The sequence below is a fragment of the Takifugu flavidus genome, chromosome 13, assembly GCF_003711565.1.
Source record: "Takifugu flavidus isolate HTHZ2018 chromosome 13, ASM371156v2, whole genome shotgun sequence".
Lineage (NCBI taxonomy): Eukaryota > Metazoa > Chordata > Actinopteri > Tetraodontiformes > Tetraodontidae > Takifugu > Takifugu flavidus.
In genome coordinates this window covers 787,759-802,303 of record NC_079532.1, presented here as the reverse complement: position 1 = coordinate 802,303, position 14,545 = coordinate 787,759, and the positions used below count along the sequence as shown (strand labels likewise).

At 44.8% G+C, this 14,545-nt stretch overlaps 1 protein-coding gene across 1 annotated transcript; it reads left to right on the top strand.

Annotated features, from left to right (window-relative positions):
* Window positions 1–3,398: 3,398 nt before the first annotated feature.
* hsd17b12a (hydroxysteroid (17-beta) dehydrogenase 12a) lies at window positions 3,399–13,635 on the top strand. The gene is made up of 11 exons (XM_057051320.1): window positions 3,399–3,703; window positions 9,632–9,678; window positions 9,813–9,888; window positions 10,029–10,136; window positions 10,817–10,881; window positions 10,954–10,998; window positions 11,216–11,250; window positions 11,916–11,997; window positions 12,070–12,135; window positions 12,508–12,657; window positions 12,853–13,635. Exons 1-11 carry the CDS (start codon window positions 3,526–3,528, stop codon window positions 12,991–12,993), a joined length of 993 nt encoding a protein of 330 aa, XP_056907300.1. The 5' UTR covers window positions 3,399–3,525; the 3' UTR covers window positions 12,994–13,635.
* The last annotated feature ends 910 nt before the right edge of the window (window positions 13,636–14,545 follow it).

Below are 14,545 nucleotides of genomic sequence, written 5' to 3'. Positions count from 1 at the left end.
TCTAGAATTGCTTTAGTTTTGGGTGAGAGAAGAGGGAGGGGGTCAGAGGAGGTGTTTGCATAGATGGAAGTATGTGGACCCAGTAATTTTATGGATATGAGATCAAAAAGTTATCTTAACCTGAGAGTGGAGGGGGGGAGCAATTGTGGCTGTCAATAGGAATGGTGACTGTTTGGGAGAGCGTACATTTAGTCCCAATAATGGCAACCAGTTTTGTTGATGTTTAATTTGAGGAAATTGAGGCAGAACCAGGATTTTACTTTGGCAGGTAGTCTTTAAGGGAGGAGGATTGGAGGTTGGAGCTGGGTTTACTGGAGAGTTAGAACTGGGTGTCATCTGCATAGCAGTGGAAATGGATAGTTATGGGATATAATGCCAAGATGGAGGTGATGAATGTTGAAGAGGATGGGCCCCAGGGCAGAGGGAGGGGTGGACTGTGAAATACACCATGTGAGTATTGCCAATGGAGGAAATTCTAAGAAGGAGGGTGGAGAGACACATGATGTCGACGGCCACAGTCCTATCAAGAGGCATGAGCAGGGCGAGTAAGCCAGAAAAAGCTGCTAGGAGGTTGTTGGTGATTTTAACTCACGCCGGTTTGGTGCTGAGGAGGGGACGGAAAGCAGGCTTTATACAGTATACAGTGAGTGAAGGCTAGCGTACCCTCATCTGGAGTTTGACAACTACTGTATGATTGGTGAGAAATGTGGAATGAGCGTGGTTAACCTTGATCAACAAATTTATGGACTATTGTGTTTTTGCAACAAGTGGAGTCAAACATGTGACATGTGATTGTCATGCGTTCGGCCCAAAAGATGATATCTTTGTGAGACGTGTCAAAAACTGACCTGTGCTGCAGTGGGAGGGGCCTAATGCAGGAGTACTGCAGAGGTGTTTCTTGTCAAGTGTAAAATGTCCCAGCCCAAATGAACAGTGTTCTGGTTCTTTATGACTGTGGGGATGTATAGTTGGTAGGTGACATCGCTACAATCACTTTGTCCAAAAGCTCAGAATGTTCTGTTAAAAATGCTCCAATTTGGCACCATGTCTGTTCCTGCCAACAGGGGGCCCAACAGTGGGTGCAAATGTGGAAACCTTCCAAACCTTAAATGAAATTATGTCTCTGAATTTATCCCATCATACATGAACACATACACACATGCACTTACTCAAGGGCCCAAAGTGGCATTATCGACTAGAGTTGGTGGGGGTGCTGCACCCCTGTCTGCTTCCTCGCCCCCACTCCGAGTCCAGTGCTTTTCTTCTCGGTCTTTGCTAATCTGGTGTTTGAACCAGTGACCTCCTGGTCACAAACTTGCCTCTCAAACTTTTCATCCACCACTCTCACCAAAATTAAAGATGTTAAAACTGTCTTTGCTCAGGAGGTTAAATCACATGGCAGCCTGAAGGTTCTGATGGTAAGACAACCAAATGGTCTTATTGTCATTTTTATCAAGATGTTACCATATGTGAGATCTTTTAGAATGGGGTGTTTTCAGATTGTAGTTGGCGTTTGACTTCCTCTGGACACATTTTAATTTTGGATGGCAAATGAAAAGAGCAACTCTTCCCTCTTAACATGCTGATGACGTGTGCGAATCACCACGGGTGCTACATGTTCTCTCTGCAGCTTGTCTCAGCGTGATATTGTTCAGAAATGGTTGAGATGGTTCCTTGATGGCTCCTTGATGATTCCAAGATGGTTCAGATGGTTCAGATGGTCCAGATCGTTGGTGGTTCGAGACGGTTCAGAAAAGGTTCAGACGGGTCCTCCTTGGCTCAGCGGAGTTTCAGACGTACTGTATGTTGCCTTGTCAAAAGAGAAAACCATATTACTGCACATTACTGATCACTTTTAATAATTTCATTTTAAATTATTAAATCCTCCAAACAAATGAGAAATTTTTCCATTTTCTACCTCATGTTTGACAGATTTAGGAACTTCTCACCTTCCTGAGCTGCTCTTTTATCAACATCTCTCTTTTTTTTTACATCTTTGTGAAAATTAGATTTCATCTTTTCAAAATATCAGAGTGGTTGATTTTTTCAATTTTGTGATTTAGTTTTCAATCCTAAAAGTTTTAGATATAAATCATTTTCAAGACTTGCTAGAAAGCTAAAGGGATGTTATAAATTTCAAAAAATGGTGTTTTAAATAGTGTCATACACACATTCTAAATGACATCCTACAGAATAAATGATAAAACTGTAGCAAAACATATTTGTTCCCTTCTGAGCATTTAGAGCAAAATATTTATCTGAAATATGTATGTAGTTAAGAGAACGCATCATTGGCGTTGATCAGGAAATATCTTTGTTAAATTCGTGTGTTTATGTGTGTGTTAAATATTTTATCCCTCCATACACTGAACTTGATTTTCTGTTTTTGTTTTCAGCTAAAAGAAATTACGGATGAAGGTGAAGCTCGACATTTCCTTTGGTTTGAACCGAAAGTAAAGAGAGAGAAAGAGAGAGAGAGTGTTTTGATGAAACTGTACCGAGCACCTCTTGTGCCGACAGTTGCAGGCAGCTCCGGCCCAGCAGGACGTGTAATGACACAGTTTCATAGTGTCTATGCTCCGCTGAGTTCAGAACCGGTTTAATTGCAGCTCGAACAAGTTCGGTTCGGCTGCATTTCATGTATGATCTGGACTCGTGTGAAGGAGACGAACATGACGACAGGGGGGAATGATGAAGCTGCAGCTGCTGTGTGTGCGCGCGTGTGTATGAGCATTTATAATTTTTTGTCATGTAAAAAGAATTTAAATAAAGATGAAGAAATAAAAATAATCATGCCTCGCTTATGTAACACACGGGGAACTTAAAACGAGGGTCTCGCGAGAGTGGTTGGAGATTTTGGGGGTTGTAGTTTTTGTAGTTTCGGGGCCTGCTGACTCCTCGCGCCGTTATCGCATCACGAAGAAGAAAAAGATGATGATGATGATGGTGATGATGATGATGATGACACTGAGAATCCTGCGCTGAGTCACCTCGCTGACGTTACACACTTGTGCCTCTGAAGCCAATTATCTGCCGTGGCTCACTCTCCAATGGGCGCACGGCTTCATTCATAAAGCGGGGTGGGCAGTTTGTGCCGAGTGCTTGGGTTTGGCAGGTTTCATAATCCCGAGCGAAACCGGCAAACCTGCTCCACCGGCGGCCAATCAGGGCAGCCGGATGGGAACTGCCAACTGCCTACTCCAATTGCTGCACGTCCCAGTTTCCCCATTCATACTCCCAGTTAGATGAATGGGTAAAGCCGTGCGGCGGATTGACGTCCTGGCGCGCCAACGGTTAGGCGGATGGGCTGATAGCAGGCGGCGGCAGCCAGTCGGCGGCAGGGAGGGGCGTGGTCAGTGTCAGGTGGGTGGGGCTCCTTAAATGTGGCCAGACAAGTGTTGGGGGTGTGAGTGTGATGCTACAACCTCTTTATAAAGAGGCGCTCGCACATTGAAATTAGAGCTGATAGCTTAAAAGTGAGGTCTCCGCACGCGCACTGTCGCACGCACACACACACTCTCCGTCATGAAGTGGATGAACGTCGAGGAGACGCTCCGCGGGGCTGAGGAACCTCTGTTCTGGGTCGGTGCGTTCACCGTGGCCTCCCTGGCACTCTGGCTGGTCTACAGGCTGTTGTCGGGCTTCAGAATCTGGGTCTTGGGCAACGGGAAGCTGCTTTCTCCGAAGCTGGGCAAATGGGCAGGTGAGTCGGGTCATGTCAGCGTCTGCGGGTAAGAGCGGAGGGAGGGGCAGGTGTCGAAATCAGGCTACTGGACTCAAACTTTGACATCTCTTTACCCAGATTTTTATTTGGTGATTGTGTAACGCGCGCTGGTCCAGCAGCTGTGACACGGATGATGTTATGATCGGGTTCTGATCCGATTGTGTGATTCATCCTTCAGCGCAATGTTTGGCCCTGTTTGGGGAGCCAAAGTGCGCAGTTTTGTGCTAAGGCACATGATTGCGCCTGGTGGAGGATGCCCGCGTCAGTCCAATTAAGACGTGACCTATATCTCGATCATCCCAGCCCGGTCTCAGGTGCGACACCCAGTTTTTGCTCCACATTCTTCCACCTCGTGTTTGTGATATATTTTTTGGTGGTTTCACTAGTTTCCTGGCGCTTGTCTCGTACAGGGTGCTCCACATTTAAACCAGAAGTCATTTGGCTGTACGTGTCGGCGCAATAGTGACGGTTTGGGTTCAGATGTGACTGTGACCCAATTCTGCTTCCTCTACCGTCCTCAGTCCTCCCATCGGACTGCAGGTTCCGACACTCCCCATACGACATAACTGTGTGACGTGGTGCGCCTATATGATTATTCTGGGCTGTTTCACGTTGCGCCATTGCGGGATGACAGTGACGCAGAAATGCGTGTGAGCTGCCGCAGATGGAGGTTTTGTGCGAATGTGCGGAGAAATACCGGTAATGAGTCATGCGCTGCTTCCTCACCTCGTCATCTGTCGGTTACGCAGAAGCAGTGATTTCTCCCACCCCCCACCAGGCGCGCACGCCGCGTGGGCATGACGGCTCCGCTTTGGTAGATCTGGCTTGTACCTCACTTGCTGTGTTCTCCAGCAACAATGACGTCAGGTCCGCTAACAGCTAAGATGATTCGTGCAGAGCGACTTGGGGTGTTTCCGAAACCACACCTATACCCTACATAGCGCACTCAATAGTGTGGACGCCATTTTGAAATGGTGCCCGAATTGTTAGTGAGCATCGCTGTACCCTATGTAGTGCACTCAATGTATCCCACAACGTACTGCGAAAAGTAGTGTACAAGCGAGCATCCTAACTCGGAAAATGTATCCCGTCAGCCTTTACGGGATATATTTTGATGGGATACATTTAACGTAATTTCTACTGTGCGGTTTGATATATGAAATTTTTTTAAATATTTTTTTTTCCCAGTAGAGGTCCGATATGATCATCTTAAAATGTTACTATATATAGATCTATATATATAGATCTATATATATAGATATATAGAGATATATGTCTATAGATATAGATAGATATCTATCTATATAGATATCTATCTATATCTATATAGATAGATATATATCGATCGATCGATAGATAGATATATCTCTTCACTGATTCCCCCCCGCCCCTCACTTAAAATTGTTCTTCGGAATCGTCTGTTCCTCACCCGGCGACAGAATCTCAGTAAAATAATATTTACAAAGATGAAAAGTAGCTCTGGATCCATTTTTTGATGAAAAATTGCTTTACTAAATGTTTTCACTACAGCGGAATATGACTGAAGACTGTGCCATCACGTCTTGGCTTGAAAATGTCAAGGGACACTAATTATTTTAGGTAATAAGTAATTATTATTGACATTAATATTTCATTTTATTATATAAAGTCAATTATAGGGTAAAATATTTTCATAAAATGACCGCTGAATGTATTTCTGATGGGTTAAAATAAATCTAAGAACACCGGGTCGCCAGCCACTTTATCCGGCGACCGGTTCGTAATTATTATGCGATACCATGACGTCACTTTACGTGCGCCGTAAATGACACCATTGTCCGAATACTAACTTTAAATTGAGTGCACTACGTAGTTCACTCAATCCATGTCCCCCATGTAGCGAGTAGTGAATAGTGAAAGAGTGTGTAGTTTCGGAAACAGCCTCGGTCTGGTCCCGCTCAAGTCTCGGGACACTCCCCGAAACCCGCAGCTGTGACCTCAGCGTTAAACCACCGTTAAGTGGGCCGGTTGGACCAGACGTGCAGGTCTGACCAGGTTCAGCAGTGGGGTGAATTCTCTGCCGGACGTACGTCACTCACATGGCCCCGCCCCATCTCGCTGGATTCTTTAACGGTTCTTTAATTCTTTAACTGGGATAAAAAAAAAAAAAAACCTGACCTGAATGAAACTAATTATCCTTGGAGGAACAAAGAGGAAAATGGAGATTTTAATCATAATTCAATGAAATTTGATTGTTTCTTCATTTAAAGATCAGTTGATTAACTGAAGGTTCAGGATTTTTTTGGTTTTTTTAAAAAGAATGAATTTAGGAATGTGCCTGTGCTGCAAAATAACACTTAAACTTCGTCATGACAATGCTGAAGTTGTTAAGGCATCCCTACAGCCCAGGAGATGTCAATTTTCTCCATTACACTGTACCTGAAATGTCCTTCAGACGTGGTTGTCAGCCACATGTGGACGAGCAAAGCTTTGATACTTACCTTTTTAAATCTTACACTCTCCTTTTTCAATGGCAGCCAGATTAAAAGAACATGAATCAGGTTTTGTTAAGAACTGAACTCCTGATGTCCGGGTGTTCTTAGATTGAAAAGCTTTCTAGAAAAACACGTTTGCTGACTCGGCTCATTGCTCATCACTTATGTGATGGTGTAACAGGTGGAATTTACTGGTGGGACTGGTTTAACTGTGTTTAACGTTCCCAGGCCAGCCTGGAATCAATCTGTGGCTGCTGGAACAAAGGACATTTTTTACTTTAAATCACTGAAATATCTCTAAGGTCAACAGAGGTGGCTGCCCATGAGCTAAAGTTCCCTGATATTAGTTGATTGGTTGCAGAAACTTTGGGTTCTGGGGGGGGTTCACACTGCGACCTTTAATGTTCAACACAATCATTATTTACATGTTGTATTCAGACAGTTGCCCCCAGATCATGTTAGATAAGTGTGTGTGAGGGTGTAATGGCATTCCAGATGTCTACATCTGGCCAAAGGAGCTTTTCCTTTTTCCCGCTCTTTGGTACAGTTGACTGTCGTCATTTTCCACATTCCAGTTTATTGAGAAAATGCTGTGGTTGCGTAACAGGATGAAGGAGGGATAAAGATGAGCTTTGAGGTCAGTGATAATTATTACAAACTTGTTCTTGTAAATTGATAAGACCTTCATTCTGTGAGTGTGTGTGCGCACATGGCTGTTGGTGTAGCACAAGGTCAGGGCCATGTGCTGACGCCGGGGATGCTAGGTAAACATCGCCTCTGCATGGCTTCCATCTCAGCCCTCATCGCTCCACTTCCTGTCCTTGCTGTGTAGCGGGACTGTCTTCCTCTCTTCTCTGTATCTCTTTATTTCTAGTCATAACCTGATGGACTCGAGTTCAAACTGTTAAATACTAGAAAAGAACCATTCAGAGGAGCTACAGCAGCATCTGATTCAGCTTTTTACTTTCATATTACAATCACAAAAGCTAACTGATAAACCAGGTGACACACGAGGGAACCCGCTAATGGTGTGTGGACTGTCGCCAACCCGGTTCTGTCCCAGTAAAACCAGTTGTTTCCAGTTGAGGATCCCCTGAATATATTCACATTAGAAAGTCACTTCTGTTTTACAGTAAAATCAAAATGCATGACATGAAGATACAACAGAAGATTGAAACCCGTGAATGATGTTTTAAAGGACGATGGATATAAACCTGATTACCACTGGTGTCACGTGAGCTTTGTGGTGGTCGTGTGACATAGCCTTGCCAACATGATGTGGAGGAGGTGAGCACGAACTAGGCTCATTTATTTCCGGTGCTGTGACTGGTTTATGGTGAAGTTGTTGTGAAAATTGCTGCTCTTGTTTTTCACAGCTCAAACGTTTTTTTAGATGAGCCATATGACTGAGGCGTTTTCACTCCTTAAGATCCCAAATATAGATGCTGCTTCTATCTTGGGGAGCTCTGAAGGACACGTTATCCCTTTTTTTTCTCTTGCTTCCTCCTCTGAGCTTTATTTTTGTCCTTTTCTTTTACCCACATGACTTTGCTGTGCTACTATTTAAAGCTGCCTTTGAGTGTGGGAGGAAAGAATGTCTGTTTGGATCTTCTGCTACATCCCTCCACCCTTCCCTCCCTCTTTCCTTCCCTATCTCCTTCCACCCTTTCCTCCACCTTTCATCCTCCCTCCATTCTTCCCTCTTCTCTCACTTCTATGGTCGGTGGTGGTGGGCATGACCATTTGTTGTCTCCAGTCAAGGTGCAACAGATTACGTGTGGGGGGGGGATCTCTCTCTCTCTCTCTCTCTCTCCTCCAGCTGAATCTTGAGGGTCTGTTTGAGAGACTTCAGGGATTTGGGGGTGACGGAGACTGGAGAATTATTTGCTGCTGGTTTGGGTGGCGGCTCAGACGACTCTGCACCTCACTGCTATTTTTACTCCTGCTTTTTTTTAGACTGGGAATAGTGAGCAGGCAGAGGCAGGGGCTTCTCTGCTGCTGAGGAGTGTAGGTTCTTCTGGACATCATGTGCAGCATTAAAGTGGGTGCAGCACAGGCGCCACCATCAGGCCAAGAAGGAGCACACACCTAAATGGGGGGGCTTGTTGCTGGGAATGAATGGGAAACGACACTGGCACGCGTGCGCTCACGTGGTTGCTTGCTCTGTCTCTTCCAGCTCATGTGGCTCGGCTGTTGTGTTATTTAATTCACACGTCCAATCTTGCTGATTTTGAGAGACTGGTGGCAACGATGATGAGGGTGCGTTTCAACTCAACATCTCGGCCAGCACAGTGGTGAACCATGTAAACCACCTCAGCACTGGTATAAAACCAGGAGGAACAAATGTCATGTTGGATAAAAGATGTATGAGAAGGTCTAATGATCTTCTGAGGGCTTATAACAAACATGCAATTTATAGAGAAAAGGCTGCTGTTATATAATCGAGGGGAGGGTCATCATTCAGGGGCTGAGCATAAGTTTGTGAGGAACAACGGAGCTGAACAGGCGGTGTGTGTGTGTGGTTATGATGCAGCCAACATGAATCCAGATGGTTGCAGCATTTAGGAACAGATTCAACACATCTGGTCGATATGTTCAGGTCTTGGCTCGTCATGAGCATTGGTCCTCATAGTTCGCTGCATTTTGGTATCAAATGAATGCAGTTTAGTCAATTAGAACCCCCCCCCCCCCCCCATCACTTTGGTTGAGCTTGATTCTTATTCAAATGTTTCTCCTGTGGACTGTTTCATTCTCAAATTGGGGGGTTTGACGCACCCCCTCCCCATTCTGTCTTTTCGCTTCTCTCATTTCTATTTTTAGCCACCCTCAGGATCCCTCCTCACATCCCTCCTCGTGCTTTGTGTTCGTCATCCTCTCCAACCTCATCTTCCAGCTCTTCTGCAGAATTTCCTCTATTAATCTATTATTTCCTGTTTGAATAGCCTGTTTCCCATCTTCAGCCCCTCCTTAATCTGCCTGACTAGGGTGAAGGTGGGGCTGATAGGAGCAACACTTTCTTGATGAAGTAAAGAGGCCTTCAGACCTGAGAGGTTTGATTTCACTGGACAAGTCTGAAGTGTTAAGAGGCGACCTGCAGAATCAGCTCTTTGATCTGCTTCACATCATGGCAACTTCTCTGCCATCTCCCAGTGGGGCCAAGTGCTGTCAAACCAATCCAGTCTGACTGTGAAAGAACATCAATCCTGAGAATCCCAGTATAACCAGTCTCGTTATGCCCCCTCTGGCCCAGTTTAACCAGTCTCATGTCGCCCCTGGTTTTTAATGCCTCTGTTAATTGTGATTGTTCCTGGTATTTGTTGCGGGTTTAAAAAACAAAAACAAAAAATAAACTGTTTTGTTACCACATGGTGAGATGTTTGGACCGGTGTCTGGTCTCTAACATGATGCTAACATCGGTTTCTTCTCTTCTCAGTTGTGACTGGAGCCACCGATGGAATTGGGAAATCTTATGCTGAAGAGGTGAGAGCTGCTTTCAAAATAAAAACCCTGTTGGCAACCAAGCTAATTATCATGGTGCTGCCACGTTAGCTGGACTTGAGAGCTGATGATGCTGCCCTCAGGTGGTGATTGTCTCTCTGTCTGTCCATCCGCAGCTGGCTCGTCGGGGTTTCGCCATGATGTTAATCAGTCGATCTCAAGAGAAGCTGGATGATGTGGCAAGGACGCTCCGTAAGTGACCTGAACTGGGATGGGTGTGGCTTTGCAGAGAAAATGGCTGCATGTTGTTGCCTCGATTCTGGGCATCGTTCCCCCTCAGATTTCTGAACACTCATTTCTGCATGTGTTCAAAGCTCTTTCTGCCTCCACAGAGGAGCTTTATAATGTGGAAACCAAGACGATTGCTGTTGACTTCGGGAAGAGCGACATCTACTGTAGGATTGAGGCGGCCCTGGCCGGTCTGGAAGTCGGGGTTCTGGGTAAGGACACTTCCAGTTTCAGGCTTTCTTCGTGGGTCAATTTTTTTTTTTTTTTTTTTTTTTTTTTTTAAATTTTATTATGAAACTGAAGCCAGATTGTCTTCATTTTGGTTGTTCATTAAAGAAAAATGCAAAGTTTGAGCTTTGATTGTAGATAAAGCAAAAAGCAATTGAAGTTGAAGGTCATCTGATTTTTGAGGGTGTGAAGTGTAAGAAGCTGTTTGTTCAGAAAGGGGGACGTTGAAGCCAGTAGAGCCACATTCATCTGCAGAACATACAAACGAGTGGGGGAAGGTGGCATTTCCAGGGTGTGGAGATGTTGGAACCGGTGTTCCATGTTCATTAAACCCTGAGGAGATCTGTCAATACTGACGATATCAAAGACTTGGCCACAGAGTTAAGATACAGATCGCAGCCTGTTCGTAACAGCAGCTCTGAACTGTGCAGATGCATGTTTTTGAGCTGCGTGGTGTTCTGGTTGCATCTCTAGATATCTGAGGTTCAATTCATCCTGTCCTCTATAGTTTGCAGAACTCTTTGTCCTGTTTTTCCCTTATTTTTTAAGATGAGGTGTGGCTGGTTCGGCTTCTCCTTCGCTTTTGCTGTCACCTACTGGTGGAAAAGGGAGGAGATTGGAATTACGGTCTAACTGGTCCTTATGATTTCTTTGTCCTCTGCAGTCAACAATGTGGGAGTGTCGTACTCCTATCCTGAGTACTACCTGCACATTCCGGACCTGGAGAATGTGAGTGTGAAAGGTTTGTTCATGATGTTGCAGCTGAAATGATGTTCTGACTTCCTGTCTTCCTGCTTTCAGTTCATTAGCAACATGATCAATGTGAACATGACCTCAGTCTGCCAGGTATGTGTTCTACCTGTAGCTGTTCCATAACCTGGTATACTGTCTGTTTTCCTCCCACACAAGGCTGTCTCCGCTTTCCTCTCCTCATCCCTCTCTTTGTCTTTCTGTCCATCCTCTCATCTGTTATCTTTGTTGCCTTTCTGGACACTTGTTACATAAATAGCTGCCAAATGTCAGCTGGATCTGGATAATTGAGATATTGATGGTTCTGTTCCAGATGACCCGCCTGGTTCTGCCGCGAATGGCCGAGAGGTGAGATGGATGCTTTGATGTGCTGTAGGAGTCTCCTGTCTGTGTGTCGGTCACTGCATCTCCTCTTTTGTTCACTGCGATGACGATCTTTCAGTTTACACCAAGTGATCTTCCCAGCTCATTGGCTGCTGCGTCCACGTGAGGTGCCCCTCCTATAGCAGCACAGGCACATTTAGAGACGTGTGAGGCTGGAGCGTCACTCCAATAAATTGCTGCAGCAACAGGTTGCCATGGCAACACATGGGCACAGCATGCATGTTGGTGTGTGCATGTTCTTGTATTTGCTACATACTGAGTACCAAAATCCTCATTATACCAGCAAAGTGAGGACATTTTGGCTGCTCGTCACAACTTCAAAGGACTGTTTGAGGGTTCAGACCTGGCTTTAAGGTTGGAACTAGAACTGGATTGAGGTCAGAGGTCAGGTTTGTTGGGAGGATTACAGTTAAGATAAGAAGAAGGGGAATTCCACAAGAATCCCCAACTGTGTATCCAGGCTGTAAAACCATTGAAAGATTATTTGCAGTTTCGGTGACGTGTTCGATGATCCAACTTAAGGTTTCAAATTTCCAGAAGCATCTTTGTGTTCACTTTAACAGACAGAATAATTTAACAATTAAGAACAATAAGAATTCAGTCTCTTTTTTTTTTTCTTTTTTTTGCAGGTCCAAAGGAGTGATCCTGAACATCTCTTCAGCCAGCGGCATGTACCCCGTCCCTCTGCTAACAGTCTACTCTGCCACAAAGGTACAACTGTTCATGACATTGGTTAATCAGACTGTGTGCATTTATGTGTGTTTAATCTGAAGGTGTCTGCAGGCCTTTGTAGATTTCTTCTCTCGTGGTCTTCAGGAGGAGTACAGACGTCAGGGCATCATCATTCAGGTGAGCTGCAGGTTAATCCCGGACCAGAATCCTGCTTCTGGCCTGTTTTGGCTCCTTTTATCACATTTGCTGTCAGATCTTCTCACTCAAACTAAGCATAAAGGTTCCAAAATTCCACCTAAAGGACTGGTGTGATGTTATATCTAAACTTTTGAATGGAATATTTAACAGCGACCAAAATAGACCTGTAGGTGCTCAGGCGCCACCTTGTGGCCGCATTGCGGATACATAAACGCCAGCACTGATGGGTCTGCTCAAAGGATTTGTTCTAAGAATCCCACCACACATGTTTAAGTGAATTCTTAGTTTGACATCTTTGTAAGATTTCAGCCACATGGTGCTGATTTGTACATTCCCCTTTATCCCATCCAGAGCGTGCTGCCCTTCTTTGTGGCCACCAAAATGACTCGTATAAGGAAGCCCACCCTTGATAAACCCACCCCTGATCGCTACGTGGCTGCCGAGCTCAGCACCGTGGGTCTGCAGAGCCAGACGAATGGTTATTTCCCCCACGCCATAATGGTAAAGACTTGTTTTAACTGAAAGCTGCTGATGTTGGTGTTTTAATGTAGAATTTAGAGGTTCATTAAGCTTTTTACTGTGGAAAATGTGATGTTTCTGAATGTCTGATTAGTCAGCTTGAGTTGGCACAGGCCAAAACACTTGCATTCATTTCCAGTTTAAAGGGGTTGTAAAGGAGGTGTGGTGTTCTGGCAGGGCTGGGTGACCACTAAGCTGGTCCCGAGCAGCATCGTCATCTTCCTGGGAGCCAGGATGAACCGGTTGCAGAGGACCGGATATCTGCAGCGACGGCGGCTTCGGGAGCAAAGGAACGGCACTGGGCTGAAGAGTGAGTGAGGGCTTCAGGTCAGGAGCAGCATTTGAGGAGGACGGATGTGTTTTGTACCAAAGATTTCAGCTCTGCGCCGACAGTCCAGCTAAGCCAAGATGGTTGTGAGTTGCTGCTGTTTGGACTTCCAACATTGACTCACTGACACTGGTGAAAGAAATGCTGATTAACCTGCTGTTATAAGCAGTAAACACGGTGGTGGGCTTTTTTTATATTAAAATAAAAATGTGTGATTATTTATTTTACATCTGTATGAACATGAGTGTCGACCTGAGACCCTGGTCTCTCTAATTCTCAATGCTCCAATGTTGCATATTTGAATATTTAAGTGATTCTGTGTGGTGGGTTGTCTTTGCACCAATGCATCACATCTAACATTTTTATTTGTTGCTGCATTAAATAGAAGTGCCTCTTTGAACCTGACTAGTAGTATTGATCAGATAAATGAGCAGGTATTGATTGTTTGTTTGTGGAATCAGTCGGACTTTCCTCAAATGTTCAGCCTTTAATCTAAACCTGCACAAAACTTCTTTAAAAAAGACTTTTAATTTGTTGGAAATTAAAATTTGTGTCTACTTGTTCAGTGAATTCGGCATTTACTGCTGGAAACATGTTTTATATGATTTGTTAATAAAAGTTCTGGCAAAGGCCTGTGTGAAGTTCTAAATAGATTTGTTTTGTAGTTTTAAAATGCATAACCTTAACTATGAAGAGAATCCGCAGGAATGTAACGGAACGCCCAGTGTAACGTATATTTAGCGCTCTCTATATCCACGCACACACGAAACCATATACACTGCTCACAAAAATTAAAGGAACACTTTTTATTGGGCCTGGCATGAATTGAATTAAACCTGTCTGATAATTTTCTGGTTGGTTAAGCAGCTGAGGGCCTCGTTAATAAATTTCAGCTGTATTGGTGTTCATGGAATTAACAACTGGTGCACTTCAGTGGCAACAATTAGAAAACCCTCAAAACAGGACTGGTTTTACAGTAGTACAGTACCTGTACTTTTCACAGACGAGAGCAGGTTCACCCTGAGCACCTGTGATAGACGTGAAAGAGTCTGGAGAAGACAAGGAGAACGTTATGCTGCCTGCAACGTTGTTCAACATGACAGGTTTGGTGGTGGGTCAGTGATGGTCTGGGGAGGCATATCCATGGAGGGACGCACAGACCTCTATTGCCTAGGAAATGGTGCTCTGACTGCCATAAGGTATCGAGATGAAATCCTTGAACCCATTGTCAGACCCTACGCTGGTGCAGTAGGTCCTGGTTTCCTCCTAATGCACGACAATGCCCGGCCTCACGTGGCAAGAGTATGCAGGCAGTACCTGGAGGATGAAGGAATTGAAACAATTGAATGGCCTTCACGATCCCCTGACTTAAACCCAATAGAACATCTCTGGGACATTATGTTTCGGTCCATTAGGCGCCGCCAGGTTGCTCCTCAGACTGTACAACAGCTCAGGGATGCCCTCACACAGATCTGGGAGGAAATGCCACAAGACACCATCCGTTGTCTCATTAGGAGCATGCTGCGACGTTGTCAAGCATGC

Bases quoted from the DNA above. Each gene is read 5' to 3' on its own strand.
- hsd17b12a (XM_057051320.1), top strand. From the start codon at position 3,526: ATGAAGTGGATGAACGTCGAGGAGACGCTCCGCGGGGCTGAGGAACCT. The intron at 9,679-9,812 runs GTGAGAGCTGCT...GTCCATCCGCAG, and splicing joins GGAAATCTTATGCTGAAGAG to CTGGCTCGTCGGGGTTTCGC. The intron at 12,136-12,507 runs GTGAGCTGCAGG...TATCCCATCCAG, and splicing joins GTCAGGGCATCATCATTCAG to AGCGTGCTGCCCTTCTTTGT.